The following is a 17,937-nucleotide window of genomic DNA, read 5'->3' as shown; positions in this document are numbered from 1 at the left end:
CGTCCATCGCTTGCAACCCTTTTAGCGACAGATCTTGCTGCGTACACCCCCTGCACCCCCCATCTTCGCTTCATGCAAGGGGAAGTCATGGGAAACAACGAAGCATAAGCGCATGCGTCTCGCTTTTTGGTATTAGGCGGCCGTTCAACCCAAGGGGTGGTCGTACTCATGCACGATGGCTATGGGTGTGGGTGCTACACACCAAAACGGCAAAGTCCACAAGGGTTGTGGTGGGCGGGTGACCCCGATAGGTTGTGTGAGGGTGTGGAGGGTCGGAAAGACAAGGGTCTGGTGATGCTTGCGCTCCCCCCACTCCGCCGTCGATGCTCCGATCATCGACGTCCTTCCCGCCGGCCGTTGGTGGGCGGATGAAACGAAACGTTCGGTAAAATATCCCACAGGCGGCGGGCGGCGCGGCGTTCACGGCACATCCACCGGGTTGGGACTAAGATCTCAAAAATTTCCCAGATCCCCGCAGACCAGTGCTGTTTTGCATCGTGAGTTTCGATCCTTTCGGTCAGAAAGTGATAACTCCCGTACTCAACGTCCATGCCTAGGCAACTTGTGCATCTTCATGTCAACATTTGTGTCACTCAGTAGAGACATGACAGCTTGTTTTTCGCCGTCGCTCACCGAACTTTTGTCAGACACCCCGCCTCTCGTGGTGCTCTTGCTGCTGCGATGCTGTGCCACTTCGATCGTTTGTTGGTTTGGGGACTTCTGGGTTGAGTGGAGCGCCAAGCTTCCCGAAATGGACCAAGAAACGGCCCCTTAACTCCGGCCACCCCCGTCTCGTCGTTCCAGGCCCGTCTCAAAAAGAGTCGCGACCAGCCCGTGACGACCGGGACGTGCACAATTGACAAGCCGTGGGCTTCTGCATGTAAAGCTAGTCATACATGCCATTCGTAAACTGCGTGGCAAAAGTAAGGCATCCAGGTCGGCTTCCGCAACACAGAGTCTTAGTATCCCGGTGGAAGTTTGGTCGTCTCGGAGAATCCGTGGTCATCGAACCGCACAGATGGAACTCTCCCGATGACTTGACCTCGGGAAGTCCGTTGTTTTGTCGGGGCGACGAGAAGCTAAAAATGTGAGCTCACAAGATCTTGGGGAACATACCCGAATTGCCCAATTGTGAGTGGAGTTTACGGTCACATATCAGCGGGGAGTCCGCCATCCGAGCTGTCTTGGTTTCCTCGCCCGATACAAGGAAAACTAGCGGTGCAAGTGACCTTTGACCCAAAGTTGGTGTAACGGATTGCTTCGCCACCACGATCATGGCCGTCAAACTGCTGTTCTTGGGTTCGGAGATGCCGTTGGATCGTTCAGGAACCCGGCCATGGGCTGACTGATGCTAGCGTGGCCAAAATGCTTTGAGATGTACACAATGACAACGCACGATTCGTTACCTGGCGATATATCGACCTTTCGGAGCTCTTTCCTATGTAGTGACTCTGTCGTTCAAGCGTTGTGCTTGTGCTTTCCGGCCATCGCGGTCACGCTGCATGTCCAGCTTTGATGAGCCTCAAGGTGTTACCGCCGAAGAATGCTGTCCTACCCGAGCCCAAGGGCGACATGTTGTTGGGCATCTTTTGGGTTCTGGCCAATGTCACCATATGCCTAACCTACTGGAAGGAGAGTGTGATAATGGCACTCTAGGTGTCGTGGAGGCAACCTGTCCAACCTTCGGTTGTACGGGCTCGTGATCACGCGCTGGGCTTCCAGCCCCATTTCCGACAAACACAAGGGATGGAGGGCGATAGCCCCGTCCCGATTGTAGGAAACAAAGTGGAAGAATCTTCGAATAACACCATGGAGTCGTTATAATCTTGTATAGTTTATGGCGGAATGATGTTTCATTGGGTGTGTCATGTAGTACAGGCTGGCCATCGACGGGAGTTCTGCTCGAGGGAGCCGCTATTGAATGTTGTCGGGAGGTCCAAACAACTCCCTAACCTTGGTGGAACGAAAAGCACCAGGCCTAGAGGTAGAGTATTCACGGGCCCTCGAGTTATGCGGGGCTAGGAGCATGACGGAAGGAGTCTCCCAAGCGAGTGTACCTACCGTATCTCACTAAGGCCAAAAAAAAGCGACACACTAAAACAGATAGCTCAAGTCTGATCCATTAACATTCGATCAAATCTTAACAAATTTTGATTGATATACTCTTTTCTGTCTTTTTTCACTTTCGGGATCCATTCTTTTTTGTCTTCTTTCCCCCCCCTTTTTTTTTGGTTTATTCTTTTTGGTCTTTTTTTTCACTTTCTGGATTTATTCTTTTTTGTCTGGTTCTTCTTTCCCTTTTGTTGGTTTATTCTTTTTGATCTTTTTTCACTTTTCTAGCAAAGAAAGTTACCTATCCAGACTTGGTGTGCCACTTTTTTTGGCCATAGTGAGCGTATGTAGGATGATCGCGTCGACCGCGGTTGCCTTGTTTTGGCCCAGAGGTCACATGTAGTCGAAGTGACCTCGCACGGTGTGGAGCGCGCCTTCCCCTGACTATCAGCCCAAGTTCACAACGTACGTTACAACTCTCCTGTCTCCTCTCGGATCCGTCGTGTTCACTTCAATATTTTCGAAATCCTGCTCAACCCGCTCACATTTTCATGGCATTGTGGTTTAATAACCCAGTTATTCCGGTATTGGCCACTGCGTTCAGGGAACGGAGGCGGAAACCTGCCTCGATGGTAAGAGGTGAGAATAAAAGTTCCTTGAATTATTTCTAGCTAATTAATTAACTAGTGTTTTTTGTCACCCATTTGTACATGAACCCTATTATTCCCCTTCCCTGAAATACTGGCTTTGAAACATCAAAATCGTTTACGGTTGTTGTTGAAACGCGCCAGGCTCCTTCCCTTAAACGCCATCTTAACTCCAGGTTCGCGAAGCATGGGAAATTCAGGGCGATGGAAACCCCTTGCCCACCCCCTTTACCTTGAGACCTAATTGTTGGAGTTCATCATGGTTCACCACATTACGGCCGTCGAAAACCCAGCGTGGCTCACGCATCAGGCTTGCAACCTCGGCCCAATCGACTGGCTCTTGGTTTCGGAACCCTTGCTCATCATCGCGGCACTGATTGCACTCCGGAGCGCACGGAGCTAGGGGCCTCAACCTCTCGAGAGGGTCGTCTGTGAAGTTTGGGACTTCTTGCTGTCTCATCGCCTCCAGTTCCGTGATGGTCATTTCGTCAAGACAATCATCACTATTATGAGCCGTAAACTGGTGCGTTCTCAACCCCGTCGTCTTTCTCGTATCGTCCGATGGGGGAGTTCCCAAGGACCGGCCCCGGAAATGCTTCCACTGGGTGAGGATACACACAGCGCTTGCTTCTTTCACGCATCCCCTCCAACTGGAACTGATTTTGATCCTCTCCATTTGCGCGGTAGGAAGGCCGGTTGCTCGCAGTTCGGCCTCGATATCGCCCGGGGCGCAACCAGGATCGAAGATTGCAATCTCACGCGGCATCTCGGAAACCAGGTCTCTTATGACATGTACCGCAATGCTGTTTCTCGTATCGTTTGTTCCATCTTTGAACGCGAAACCGAGTACAGCGATCTTCTTCCCCCGCAGTGATCCGTTAAGCTCTCTCACGACATTGCGAGCAAAACGTTGTCGTTGGTCCTCGTTGATCTTCAAAACGGCAAGCCAGTATTCGGCGACGACGTCAAGGTGCAACTCTCGGGCGAGATAAGCGAGGTTAAGGATGTCTTTCTCGAAACATGACCCTCCGAATCCAATGCCTGCCTGCAAGAATTTCGGGCCTAACCTCAAATCCTTTCCGACAGCAAGGCTAACATCATCCACGTCTGCGCCAAGACCAATTTCTTCACACATAGCGCTGACGGCGTTGATGCTGCTGATCCGTTGCGCTAGCATGGTGTTCGCCACCAGCTTAGCGAGTTCGCTACTGAAGGTGTTGACGGTGATGATCCGCTCCGGGGGGACCCAAGCCGAGTAGACGTCTTTCAACACCTCCGCAGCCTCGCAGCCCGCCGGGGTCCGGTCGCTGCCGATGAGAATCCGGTCTGGATACATCAAATTTTCGACGGCAGTCCCTTCAGCAAGGAATTCAGGATTGGACAGGACTTCAAAATTATGATTTTGACGGTGGTACCGAAGCTGTGGGAGTTAGTATCATTTCTCGTGTCGCGCCCGGGGGGATTACTCACAATCTCCTGGATCATCCGAGCTGTCCCACAAGGCACCGTGCTCTTTTCAACAATGATGGCGCCTTTCTTCGCGTGTTCTGCGACCGTACGAGCGGCGCTCTCGACAGCACTGACGTCGGCCATCGAACCAGCGCCCAAGCCGTGAGTCTTCGTTGGTGTGTTGACGCAGATGAAGATAATATCCGCCTCCGCGATGGCTGGGACCACGTTTGTCGAGAATACCAGATTTGAGTTTCGTGCTTGGATCCCGATCGGCTCCGTGCTCCCGGATAAGCATAGACGAACTGGCAGTGTCCCATCACGGGCTACCCGCACGACTTTTAACAACCCGTCCTCGTGGATAGGAAGATGCGACGAGTTCCACGCTGCTACGCGGTCGCTATTCAAGTCGACGACGTTCACTCGGATTTCTGGATTATGGTACGCGATTACGGCAGCTGTCGGGCCACCTGTTATGGTCTCGTTAGCGTACTTCCAGAAGGCTGGAGACTATGTACGTGCTAAGCCATACCTACGAACCCTGCACCAACAAAGCATACGCTTTTAGCGGAGCCCTGTCGCGAGCAGTGGGTCATGGGTTCCTCGAAGGTAGAGACGGCATCATCCTCCTGCGTGAGCTTGGCCTTCAGCTCCGGTGAGCCTACGCCTGAGCTGGGCGGTGATGTGTCGGGCGTGCCGCCGAGCCACTCGTTGGCCGACCATGACCGCGGCGTGGATGTCCCGGGACTAGTCGTTGATGATAGTGAGTGGGAGCTAGGGTTGGATCGGTTCAGATGGCGGGGCTTTGAATGGGCGGTCGACTCTGCCTGCCGTGACGGCGGACAAGCCTCCATTTCGAGGAGCGTTTATGTTGGATACTAGGGTCGCCAACAACCGGCAGTTGAACGTCGTGCTTCCGTTACGTCGATAATCCAGGGACATGCGCTATAGTATGGAAACTCCCGAGTGGAGTGTCTCCGGATTCTGGGGTATATATCGGATTCGTGGCAAGACTGCGGGCACTACGTGCAGTTTCTAACGACAGCCACTCCTTTTCACCATATCCGCCACGTTTCACCTTCTCCTTCGATGAACGCCGGCTGAGGCCTTTCTTCACGATCGCCATGCATCGTACCATCAGCTCTTGTCCGAAGAACATGATACTTGGCGGCTTCGGAGACCGCCACATGGTTCTCACTGCGTTTCTCACCGAAAAGCAAGGCATCCGTCGGCTTTCAATGGATTTTACGAATGCCCCTACCCGTCTGACAGCGAAAGACTCGAGCAAAACCCACAAGGTTCTGCATCTGCGGCTCGCCGCTCGGATGCAAGACCCCGGTACCACAACACCGAGGCCAATGAGCGTCGCAAAGGGCCGACTTTGACGCCACGGCGCTGTGCACAAGCGGCTGGCATGCCTGAGGCTTGGTGCTTTGAACAGCCTCCGTCTGGGCTCCCCGCTGACCACAGGCATGGGGCAGAGTGTCGATGCCACGAACGATTAGGCCGAAGTTGGGGGCCGTCTAGTTTCAGCTGCTCCGGTACGTGTTTGTTCGGGGAAACGCGTTCGTGGTTTAGCCGAAGATAGTACGCCTTAACAAGGGTTGGATTGTACGATCGATGCCTCCGAGCTTTGATACCACGGCTTAGTGCTCAGCGTAATTACTCGACGTAGTGGACGCAACATTTCCCACTTGGAACCGCTACCGGCCCTCCATAGTGAAATTGTGATGGACCTGGTGTCCTATCCCACGTCAGTGGCGCAGTCAGTTCGTGGCATTTAGGTGTAACCCGTCTCTGGATCAAACGAGGCTCGGCCTGACAGCCCGGATGGCACGCCCGATTTCACTAATTTCCCCGACGCGAAACATCTCAGGATTGGTACCTTGCAGAAGCCCCGAGGTTGCGTAAGCTTCTGGGTCGATCTGTCGGTAATAATGACCTCGGGCTAAAGTTTAATCGGCACTCTCGTGGGTTTATCAACGAAGGCTTCGGCGGTGTGTTGTATTGTCACCCCCGAATTGTCCTCCACGCCGTTCCCACCAGCAGACCATCAGGTAGCTCAGCATGTGCCCATCCGCCTTTTTCTTGATGGTCGTCGCCCTTTGGGCCCGATGGACCACTGGGGCATACGATGAGAAGCTATGCAACGAGGGAACTTACGATAGCCCAGATACTGGCTTCACATGTAAGAGCCGAGTCCGAGTTTTGCTAGAGAAATTCACAAAAGCTAATGGAGCCGGCAGATGTACCGAACTCATGGAATGCAGAGGGTAACGGGTTTGCATGCATCGCGGTCAGTGCTCATCCCCAACGCCTTCACACCGGCGCTTAGATCTCGGGCTAACGGACGGGTACGGCACCAGGTCCGGGACTCCCCGCCGTCCTTTGATGCGACCTGGAGGTGGTCATCGGAGCCAGGGACTGTCCATTCCTACCCCCACGTGAAACTTACCCATCCCGCGCTGCCGGTACCCCTGGCCAGAGTCTCGGCGTTCGTTCTCTCGGCGCAGTGGGCTATGGCCCCCGGATCAACGCCACACTCTGTGCCTGGTTTCGACTGGTCCGGCTTGGCAGACCAGGACGTGTCGGCTAATGCCGCCTTCGACCTCTTTGCCGATCGTGATCCCGATATCTCTCAGGAAGAGACAAGGGCGGAGACCGAAATCATGGTTTGGCTCGCCAAAGTTGGGAACGCGCAACCGCTTGGTTACAACGGGTCTGAGTCCTATCACGCTAGGCTGAGAATAGGCGACATGGACTTGTAAGTGGCATACGCCAAATTGGAGCAAACGCTGGCTTGTTTGCGTCATCTCGGTGTTGGCCAGTTTCTGACCTCGGCACATAGCTTGTTGTACTATGGGACCAACCAGAGGGGTACCTCGGTTTTCACCTGGGCAGCAACATCCCGCCAGACCAGCTTTGCTGCTGACATCTCGCCTTTGCTGGAGTACCTTTGGCGCAACGACCTGGTATCCTCCGAGTCCCACGTTGGTCTGGTTGGGTTCGGGACGGAAGGTAGCCACGCCGACAAGAACATCACATTTTCCTCGACCAAGTATGAGGTGGAAGTCTCCCTCGGACCTGCCCCAGGCAGCAGTGCGACTCCTCGTCCGAGTCAAGCTTCTCCAAACCTTAATCCGACCGCCACCCCGTCCGGCGCGAGACGCCTCGGTACGCCGTGGCTTTCGGACTTGACAATCTGCGCGTTTCTCGGGATGGCCTGGGTTCTTCGTTGATTAACTGCACATGGACGGGTGGTCACTGGCGTTTTCTGTAACACGGGGTACCTGCATGGGAAAAGTTGCACATACAAATCACAGATTCGGTTATTTCCTCCCTTCGCTTCGTGCACAGCAGCGGTGAACCGCCCGAACTGCCTCATGTCTCGCGCCTAGACCTGGCCTTGGGTCCGGGCGTGCAGCCGCCCATCGACGGTCCGTCGCGATGTGTTCCCGCCATCTTGGCCATCCCTTCTCTTCGGGGACATCGGGCTGAAATTACCCCTGACCCGACTTCGAACTACGCTTGAACAAGATCGCCATGCAGCCGGCGCAAGCATATTTCCGGCACAGCGTCACAGCAGGTTTCCGTCGCCGACACGAGTGATTTTCGGCCAGCGCCGACATCTCTCTCGCTCTTCGGGGCCTTTTATATTATGGCGCCAGTGGCAAATCCGTGATGCACTTCGTCAGTGATTCCCGCTAGCGGCACCGCGGTTATCCCCAGTGGCACTTTTACTTCGGCCACCTCCCCCCCTGATCTGTCATTTCTCTTTGCCGGGAAACGGAGTCATGGGCGACTATCTGCCTCGGATGGCTTTCCCGCACTTTTCGCGCCCCAGCACCGCCGGCTCTCACCCGGGCCGGCCGTCGACCGGTGAAACTCATGATCCCTTTAGGGACCCATCTGAGGCTTCCTCCCAGTATGCTGGTTCAGCGGCTTCTGCTGTATGTCATTTGACACTTCTTAGTGACTGTTCGGGAATGAAAAAACTAAACTTTGATTAGGAAATTGGCTCAGCCCCTGCGCGTCCACTTCCGCCTGTGCCGGCACACCTCAGGCTTGCTGATAGTGATGCGATAGTAAGCAACCAATGTACCCAGGGGGTGAGTTGGTTGTATCGTGGCTGACGGATCTAGACACCGGCACCTAGACGTCATGAAGTGCTCAACGAAAAAGTAGACCTTCCTCAAAGCTCGGATGAGGGCCTCGAGCGAAGTGCTCCAGCAGTCCCGGCTGTCAAGGTTGAAGCTCAGGGAGATGATGCGTTACCGGAAGACGCAGGAGCAGCAACAGCAACAGCAACACCAGAAAAGAAGAGTCGCAATCCCTTCAAGCGTGGCTACCGTGCCTTCCGCAGAACGTACTGCCCCACAGAAGAACCCGGCCTTGTGCTTCCGACCGGCCCCACGGACGACGAGAAGCTCAAGTATGTCTCGACAAACCGCATACCGCTCTATGTCTTCGGCGTCTTCTCCTTTCTCACACTATCGGCGGGTATGTGGCTTTTCGCGGTCAGCTCGCCCATCTTCTCATGGTACGGCGTCTTTGTCGGCTTTCTCAACATCTACCTGATCATATCTTACTTCGTCGGCGTCATCGGTCGTGACTGGGACTACCAAGCCCATCAAACCCGCGTCGAAGAATTCCCCATCACAGAGGAGACTGCGCCGACGATCGACGTCTACCTTCCCTGTTGCTCCGAGCCGCTGGAAATCCTTGAGAACACCTACAGGCACATCGTCAAGCTTGACTGGCCCACCACCAAGCTCCGCGTCTACGTGCTCGACGACGGAGACCAACCCGCCGTACGTCAACTCGCGGGCGAGTACGGGTTCAATTACATCGTCCGTGAGGACCGGCCACGCTTGCGCAAGGCCGGCAACCTCCGCTGGGCCTTCAGCCGCACCACCGGTGATTACTTCACCATTTTCGATGCCGACTTTTGCCCGCGGCCTGATTTCCTGCGGGAGCTGGTCGTCGAGCACATGGCGGATGACAAGATCGCGATTGTGCAGAGCCCGCAGTATTTTCGGGTCACGGACGACCAGACGTGGGTTGAGCAGGGCGCTGGGGCCACGCAGGAGTTATTTTACCGTGTTGTTCAGGTCAACCGGGATAAGTGGGGGGCTTCGATCTGTGTGGGAAGCAATGCGGTGTATCGACGGGCGGCGCTGGAGGAGGTGGGTGGGACGGCGGAGATTGGGTTTTCGGAGGATGTTCATACCGGGTGAGTTTGTCATGGCGTTGCTATCTAGGGGTGATTATTGACCAGAATCAGGTTTGGTGCTGTTGACCGTGGTTGGAAGGTCAAGTATGTTCCGTTGTGTCTGGCGACGGGAATCTGCCCAAACACTCCACGCTCGTTCTTCTCGCAGCAGATGCGCTGGGCCCGCGGCAGCACGACACTACTCACCACCAGGCACTTTTGGGTTTCAAATCTGACGTTCATGCAAAAGGTTTGCTATTTATGCGGTGAGTTCCACTATCACCTCACAATCCATCCGTTCTAGAAAACGCTGACAGCCCCAGGTTTGCTCTATTACTCGGCCGTCTCGCTAGGCCTCTTCATCTCGCCCATCCCAGGCACCCTTCTTCTGTTCATCCGACCAGAATGGTTCAAATACTACAACCTCGCCTTCGCCATCCCCTCCATCATCTACGGCTCTCTACTCTTCCGCTTCTGGGCCAAGGCCAAATACGGCTTCAACGTGCAGCACGTCATGGTCGTGCAGTCGTATGCCTATCTGACCGCCATCAAGGACCGGTTGTTCGGCATTGAGCTGCTGTGGGCTGCGTCCGGCGACAAGAAGGCCCACAAGAGCAACAAGTACCGCAACATGCGGATTTTGTGCTGGCTGTGGACGATTATTTCCGTGGGGGGTGTCATTGCGGCGGTTACGTACCGGTTGCTGACGGGTTTTCCCTGGTATCATACTATTCCGTTGTTGGTGCTCAACGCTTACAATGTGTACATTGCACACTACTTTTTACTTTGTTCGTGGAGGTGGTAGTTGGCGTTTTTCTTTTGCTTACCAAAAGACTCTCACTTTCTATTTTCTTTTGTTCGACTCTCTGGGAGGAATACTGGACTTTAGTGTAATTCTAAGCATAACCGGCGGGCCGATAGATGAAGGGCTGCCAGGGGTCAGCGGTCATATCCCTAATTACATAGTTACTCTGATGATGGTCATAAATGGTCAATAATTATCTGCTTACTCACCATCCTCAGTGTTCCGTGGTTAAGCCCTGCGGCCGCAATATTCTACGAATGCTCTCCTCTCCAAATTGATCCTCAGATAGACTTGATTCCACCATCCACCCACAAGTCAACCCCCAGCCCCTTTTCCTCAGGTAAATTTCGGACTGGTCCGACAGTACCCCAGATCAAAAAAAAGCTCTTGTTTCACACCCGCGATCAATTCTCCAGGAACAGGAAACAAAAGACAAAACAAAACAAACCTCCGGTAACACAACCACAACCACAACCACAACCACAGCCAGCCATCCAGCCATAAGCACAGACCGCCTGCCCGTAACCCCCGCCCCCAACGAATACGGGTTGGTGGCTATGCCGAAAACACGGGTACACACACCGTTTACCTTACACAACATGCATCTCACAACACAACATGTGTCCCGTAATACCATACGACCATACATACCCAACCAAGACACGACAGCACGGTCCCTCGTTCTTTGCTTACTTTGGTCACTGGTCCCTTGGACCTGTGCACTGTGCCTCGTCCCTTGTGCCTTGTCCGTAGAGGTATGTACTGTCTGTTCTCTTCCACCTTTTACTGTGACATGTGGCGGACTCAAATCTCCGGTTGCTTACCTGCAGGTCCGAAGCTCGGTTTCCGGGGGAGTTGGGGCTGTGTGCGGAGGAGTTCAGGAGGGGTTCAGGCTGTGTACATGATGGCGGGATGTTGACGGGCGGGGCATGTGGTGGATGGATGGGTGGTGGGGAGGGGGCTTCTTGGGTTACGGGGGACTATCAGAGGGGCATTAGGGTAATCAAAACAAGGGGGGTTGGTGTGGATTTGCTTTGCCTGCCTGGGCTGTGAATTGACTCATTCGGTCATGGATAATGCAAGGTCTTACATTGGAATTCGGCTCGGTGATTATGTGAGTCTCCTTTCGGGATTGAGTCGGTGATTGATACGCCCTGCCTCTGAAACTGAGTGTAATTGTGGCCGGAGATTAAGTTGGTGGTTGAAACTTGGAACATGTCCCGAGACACCCGGTGGTTTTCGGCTGGGTTGAGTTAGTGCGAGGTTTTCGTTACGGAAATGTAATATTCCTGTTCAGAACGGATGATTTTATTGAACCTTGTGGTTGTCTGCCAGATTTTTAATTATCTGATCACCAAACGTGAATTTCATGAGATGATCAGTTATTATGACTAAACAGCGAAAAGACTGGATGTCTAATTTGGTTTTTTTTTTTCTCCTTTTCGCAACTTATTCATCGTTACATAATGCTGCAGAAAGACAGCCCACCGGGTGCCGCCGAGGGTTTCACGTAATTATTTGGACTCTTAAGAGGAAGAAGTCCGGTTGAGATTTGGAGTGGATTCAACGCCAAGTCGAACAACTGCCAATGACTTACTAGCTTTTGCGGTGGGACTCACCCGAAGCCTCCGGCATGAATTGAGCCGAAGAATTTTCAGTTTTGCCGCATTGAAGTTTGTTTTCATTGCCACTGTCCTTGATGAATCTCATGCTTTCCTTTTGCATGCTTAGCTTCCCCTCTCTACTGTCGTGTTTCTAGGAGCGGGGAAAAGCAACCTGCCGATGCTGGATGCTCGTATCGGGCATGGTAACGTTATTTTATTTTTATTTTTATTTTCTCCTGCTTGTCCTTCTGGTTCCACTCACTGATGGCTTGGGTAGTATTTCAAGTTGTGATAATGCGTCCCATGGTGTTGTATTTTACCGTTGACTGACTCTTCTTATCTGCCTACGGTTGTTATCGCGGTCTTTAACCATAAAGGTCCTCACAACGATGCAGCCACTCAACCCCCACACAAGACTGGATGGATATAACTCTCTTGGCAATTTATCTTCAACCTCAAGCAACCTTTCCCACTCCACTACAGAGCTACTTGACGAATCTTATCCCGAAAATGCGTGCTCGGCACAACATTTTGTTATGTAGCGACGACCAACTGATAAGCTTATCGCAACGTAACACAGCGCCAGAGCCCCCAGATTGATAACGTTAACGTCCAACCGCCCGGAGCCGCCCAAGCCGCCCCAGCAAACAGGTGGGGTCAGCATGTCTCCTCTCAAATCCCACCTGTTTTGCAGCTGCAACACCGGCCAGAATCGGGAGTGGAGGGGTCAAATGCGACTCAAAGTGCATTTCCTGAATGGGGTCGAAAATTGAGTTCATTAGGTGGGATGCCCCGCCAACAATGATGTCCACTGGAAAATTTTCCGTCATATTTTTTGCAATTTCTTCCACTGCATAATCAATTAATTGCTGCAGTTTTATCTCAATTTTCGACTCTCAACTCAACCATCGTTTAACTGGAACGATCTCTCTCGAGTCTGCTCGGCCTGAAGCGGACAAAATAACCCCCTCGGCGAGTCTCACTTGAACGCACAACACCACCATGCCTTTCCGCCTACCTCGTCCTGGATGGGTTTCACGATGGAGCATGCCGAGTTACCTGGCCGGGATACCAATGCCGGCATTGCAGCTGATTGCGTTGATCGCGTTCATCAACGCCTTGGTCTGGGTTGCTGCGGGGATCCTGCTGCGTAAGTGCCTTCTTCTCGACTCTCTTTAAGTGAGCCGGTGAACTAAACTAGTGAAATTGCAGATTATAACCCGACGCTCATATCGCCAGCCGTTTTGTCTTAGTACGTGGTTTGGAGGTTCACATCTTGTTTACCCCTCCATGCTCACTCACAACAACAACCCCTCATCATCATCAACCTGCCCCGCCCCCACACTTTCTTGCCCAAACAGGCAAATAATCAACACCCACCATCACCACCATCACCGCCATGACCACCATCACAAACCCAACTAACACACCTCCCAGCACCCTCGGCCTCCGCCACGCCCTCGATGCAGACCACATCTCCGCCATCGACCTCATGACGCGCCGTCTCATCGCCTCAGGCCAACGTCCCGTCGCAGTCGGCACTTTTTTCTCGTTGGGCCACTCCACCATCGTGATAGTAACCTGCATAGTAGTAGCCGCCACAGCAGGCGCGCTACGCGATCGGTTTGGCGATTTCCAGCGTGTTGGCGGGATTATTGGGACGAGTGTATCGGCGGCTTTCTTGTTGGTGTTGTGTGTGGGCAATGGGTGGGTTTTGTGGAGGTTGGTGGGGAGGGTTAGGAGGGTTGTGGAGGAGCAGGAGCGGAGGAGGAGGAGGGCGGAGATAATACATGAGGAAGACAGGGAAGGGGAAGGAGGGGATGTGGATGGGGTGACGGGGCAGAATGCGTTGGAGATGGAAGGGCCGGGGTTTTTGTCGAGGGTGTTTCGAAGAGTGTTTAAGATTGTGGATCGGCCGTGGAAGATGTTGCCGTTGGGGATATTGTTTGGGTTAGGGTTTGATACGAGTTCGGAGATTGCGTTGTTGGGGATTGCGAGTGTGCAGGGGGCCAAGGGGACGAGTATGTGGGTGATTTTGATCTTTCCGGCTTTGTTCACTGGTGAGTTCTCTCGGTTTTCTCTGCCTTTGGTCCCCGTAAGCTTGATATGCTAACGCGAGACAGCCGGGATGTGTTTGCTAGACACCACAGACGGAGCACTCATGATGGCGCTGTACACATCCAAGGTGTTCTCCCGAGACGTGGTGGCCATCCTCTACTACTCCATCGTCCTGACCGGCATCACCGTCCTGGTCGCGGCGTTCATCGGGATCATCCAGATCCTGTCTCTGGTCCAAAACGTGGCCGAACCCGAGGGCAGTTTCTGGGATGGTGTCAGTGCCATTGGGGACAACTACGACATTATCGGAGGCTGTATCTGTGGCCTGTTCTTGCTTGTTGGGATAGGGTCCGTGATTGTGTACAGGCCGTGGCGTAGACGCATGGACAAGCGTGCGGAGAGGAGAGTAGCGGCGGGTGAAAGTCCGGATGACGAGAATCGGACGCCGGACCCGCTGCTTTTCGATCATGGGATTCCGACGCCGTCGTATGGGGGGGTCTCGGGGGTTGGGAAGGGAACAGGGGATGGAAAGGGAACCAAGGCCGATACTAACACGACGACGCCTGTGTAAGGCGGTTGTCGGATCTGTGGGAATAATGCCTGCTTGTGGAGATAATTAACCGGATAGTATTTCCATAATTCTTATGAAATATGAGACACGTTTTTTCGACAGCACATTATTCTGGCAATAGCCCTGAAGGTGTCATTATGCTGGAATCTTGGATGTCGAAGATACTGAGATTGACGAGGTTTATCGGGCCGTCGGACGGTCTGTCAAGATAGCTGAGCCGGGCGGGAGCGAACTCGAGGGCAATGATATACATGGTGTATTGGAGAACGGAAACGATAAGCTCTCCCAGGATTCCAAATTGTTGGACGAGAATGACCTCATCGATCTGTTGAAAAGTTAGGCCCTGGAGAATTCAACTAGTGCTAGAATCCCTGCGCCCTGGGTACGAGGTTTTGAGGCCTGTCTGCTCTCCACCTTTACATCCCTTTGGCCAAGCAGTTCAAGCACAGATCCCGATCGCAACTGCAAGGGCAAGAACAGCCAAATTGTCCTGCACCTGTTGGTTTTGCCATCCAATCACGTGCCTCACTAGCGCGGCGCGGGCCTCTCTTTCATTCCACGAAGTGTTGCACGCTACGGAGTACGAACAAGGTACATACCTAACGTAACTAAGTAGGTAACGTAGGCGCGTCTGTGGGCCTGGAATTTGTACCTCTGCCGCCGGCCTCGCCCTCAATTCACTGAAGTGAACAGGTTACTTGGCCTTCTCTAGGTGGGCGCATCCGAATTGAATCTATTTAAGACGCGTCCGAGGTGCAGATGCCACAAACACATTATCACATTAACACAGCACCACACACATCACAGGGTGCAAACAAGCATCTAGCGCCCCATCATCCAGATCATCACCCACCGACACCTACTGAGATTCGTGCCTCTCTCTCTCTCAATCAATCAATCAATCAGAGATTATCAGACCGACCGACGCAGGCAATGACTACCCCTCTGTCTCGTGGATATCGCTCCGCCGCCGAATATCGCTTCCGCCCGGACCAAGCCAACGCCATTGTTCGATCCACAGCCTACCATCGCAGAGATTTCAGTCTCTCCGTGATGTGGTTCTCGCCTCGCGAACACGCCGGCATTCGCCCGTCAATCGCCACACCCTTCCCGCGAACTCTCGCCCCATCTTCCTTACCATGAGGAATGGACTGTCGCTAACATCTCACGAGATGAAGCCACGGGCGATTTAAAGACCCCCCTCTCGAATCGAACGCTTGCTGGCGTCAAGTGTCAGTGGCATCCTACCAAAGTTGATTGCCTCGAGCTGGAGAGGATAAAGCAGCTTACGGCAATGGCGTTCGAAGCCTTCCCGCCATCGAACCCCCTTGTCACCCACCCACCACCAGCCACTGTGATCGCCAAAATCGTCCGTTTCGAATGGGAACTGCCTCGTATCGAACAAGAGACGAGAGCGTATCAGATGCTTGAGGGTACCGGCCTAGCGCCGCGCTTCCTGGGCCATATTCACGAAAATGGACGTATCATGGGGTTTCTGTTGGAAAAAGCCGAGGGACGCCCAGCTTCTTTCCCGGATCTGAGCGCCTGTGAGACCGCTCTAGGGAAACTCCACGAGTTGGGACTGGTACATGGGGATATGAACCGATACAACTTTCTCGTTACCGATGCAGGGGCGAAGCTGATCGACTTTGAATGCCTTCGTGAGAATGCTAGCCCGGGGTTGATGAGCAAGGAATTGGAGAATTTACGGGCCGAGTTAGTCGACGAGTCGGGACGCGGCGGAGGTTTCATTTTTCATGGCGATAGCGACTAATTAATTAATATTGAAGTTCGAGGTCCGAGACATGGCTGCCTGTAAGCACGTATCTTTTGATGAACTAATCGAAGTCCACCATCTATAATCTGGCATTTTGCCCTCCGTCGCCTTGCCTGTAATGAGACCTATTATGAGAGAGCAGGGCAGGATCCTGGCCGATGTCGCGCCCTCGCGCATGACAGACGTGTGTCGCCTCGGTAAGGCAAGCTTCAACCGTGGGCTCCCTATGGCCAAAAAAAGCGGCAGACCAAGTCCCTGGATGAGTAACTTACTTTAATACGAAAGTGAAAAAAGACCAAAAGGAATAAACTAAAAACAAAAACTAAAAAGAGTAAAAAAGAATAGTTAAACTAAAAAGAATAAACTAAAAAAGTGAAAGAAGATAAAAAGGATGAATCTCGAACGTGAAAAAAAGACAAGAACGAGTAAATCAATCATTTACCCAGATTTGTTTTTAACGGTAGAGGCAGGCCCGTTGAACCATGATCTCCAAAGGCATGTACACTACACTACGAATACACATCTGAAGGTACCATGTCAGGGAAGGCATGATACCGAAATCCTCCGGAACCACGGCACCACGACGCTGGAGTGCGATGGTACGGTTGTTACATACATTGCGGTAATCGTTGTCCCAATACACATACCACACTCACACCGTTACAGTACCATTTCCACTTTGCCTGCAACACCCCCCATGCAACCGCCGATCACCGCCAGACAGAGAAAAGGACGGCCGCCTTCCGATGGGAGGAGAAATTTTTCTGCTGTCCATTCGGGGTCCATTCGTCTGCGGAATCGCTCTGTGCATGTACGAGATGAGATGAGATCCGTTGTTCTGCATTCTTACGGTGAAGGTGTTACCCCACAAAGCAGGAGGGAGATTATTCCGATTGTGGCCATTTATATGACTTGTGAAGGATTATAGAGGTTTGCAGTGTAATACATACGAGAAATATAATTACTAGCGTAGAACCCATTCCAGGATGTTGATAACACTTGACGTCTATAATTTATAAAACACCCAACCCAAACCCGGCTCTAAACCCAAGATTCCCCTTGGCTTTGCTTAGTTTCTACTTGGCTTCACTTGGCTTCACTTGGCGACATGAGCGAGAAGTGAGAAAAAGAGAAGAAGCTTTTGGGGCGCGCGGGATTCGGGCTTGGCTCATACTTGGCTCATATGGGTTTGCCGTGTCCCGTCTTGGTCGTGCAGGGGTGCGTATGAGATCCTGTGGAGGAGCTGAGGCGGTAAATTACGGAGGTCATGTCATAGCTTTGCGTGGAATGCCGAATCAAGCGCGGGGAATCGATAGAGGGTTTCCTTTTTGGAGGAGGGTTTTCTCGGGGGTTGGTCATAGCATGGTATGAAAAGAGACAGCGACGCATTGATGGCTGCTGGTTTGAAGTGAATAAGGAGCAATTAACGATGCATTGGGAACGGGCGCAAGGCTTATCCGTCCGACGTCCGTCCGATAACAATCAACCTGAACAAAGAAAGGGCCGAACAGGTTAAGCTTATCGTACGAAATAAAAAGGCAATGCATAACATCGTTCCGCCACCGGCCCAAATAACCGACAATTGTTGCGCGCGGCTCGTCCAAACCAAACCAAAAAGACTGTCGATCATCACCGCCTGACTATCTGCTCCGGCGCGCAAGCATCATCATCCCCTTGCGGAAGACGGGTTGAGATGAACCGAGGACAAGGATATATCCATCGCATCGCACTCCATTCCGACAGCCGGGGGCACAGTACAGCA

At 52.9% G+C, this 17,937-nt stretch overlaps 4 protein-coding genes across 4 annotated transcripts; 3 read left to right on the top strand and 1 right to left on the bottom strand.

Moving 5' to 3' along the window:
- Window positions 1–2,895: 2,895 nt before the first annotated feature.
- On the bottom strand, window positions 2,896–5,002 carry C8A04DRAFT_14486 (uncharacterized protein; the record flags this gene model as incomplete). Its single annotated transcript, XM_062778114.1, has 3 exons — window positions 2,896–4,119; window positions 4,170–4,618; window positions 4,681–5,002. 3 exons carry the CDS (start codon window positions 5,000–5,002, stop codon window positions 2,896–2,898), a joined length of 1,995 nt encoding a protein of 664 aa, XP_062634317.1.
- Window positions 5,003–6,215: 1,213 nt separating this feature from the next.
- C8A04DRAFT_14494 (uncharacterized protein) lies at window positions 6,216–10,165 on the top strand (the record flags this gene model as incomplete). The annotated part of the gene is made up of 7 exons (XM_062778120.1): window positions 6,216–6,336; window positions 6,395–6,444; window positions 6,515–6,912; window positions 6,997–7,322; window positions 8,316–9,381; window positions 9,433–9,626; window positions 9,684–10,165. 7 exons carry the CDS (start codon window positions 6,216–6,218, stop codon window positions 10,163–10,165), a joined length of 2,637 nt encoding a protein of 878 aa, XP_062634316.1.
- Window positions 10,166–12,771: 2,606 nt separating this feature from the next.
- Window positions 12,772–14,398, top strand: C8A04DRAFT_39477 (high-affinity nickel-transport protein-domain-containing protein; the record flags this gene model as incomplete). Its single annotated transcript, XM_062784606.1, has 4 exons — window positions 12,772–12,919; window positions 12,982–13,021; window positions 13,207–13,829; window positions 13,893–14,398. 4 exons carry the CDS (start codon window positions 12,772–12,774, stop codon window positions 14,396–14,398), a joined length of 1,317 nt encoding a protein of 438 aa, XP_062634315.1.
- Window positions 14,399–15,521: 1,123 nt separating this feature from the next.
- On the top strand, window positions 15,522–16,172 carry C8A04DRAFT_14502 (alpha-galactosidase a; the record flags this gene model as incomplete). The annotated part of the gene is made up of 1 exon (XM_062778123.1): window positions 15,522–16,172. A coding segment is annotated over one exon (651 nt), but the record flags the coding sequence as incomplete, so codon positions are not given.
- Window positions 16,173–17,937: the final 1,765 nt, after the last annotated feature.

The sequence above is a fragment of the Dichotomopilus funicola genome (assembly GCF_033296635.1).
Source record: "Dichotomopilus funicola strain CBS 141.50 unplaced genomic scaffold C8A04scaffold_67, whole genome shotgun sequence".
Lineage (NCBI taxonomy): Eukaryota > Fungi > Ascomycota > Sordariomycetes > Sordariales > Chaetomiaceae > Dichotomopilus > Dichotomopilus funicola.
Note: the sequence above shows the minus strand (reverse complement) of the source record. Positions and strands in the feature narration are given on the sequence as shown.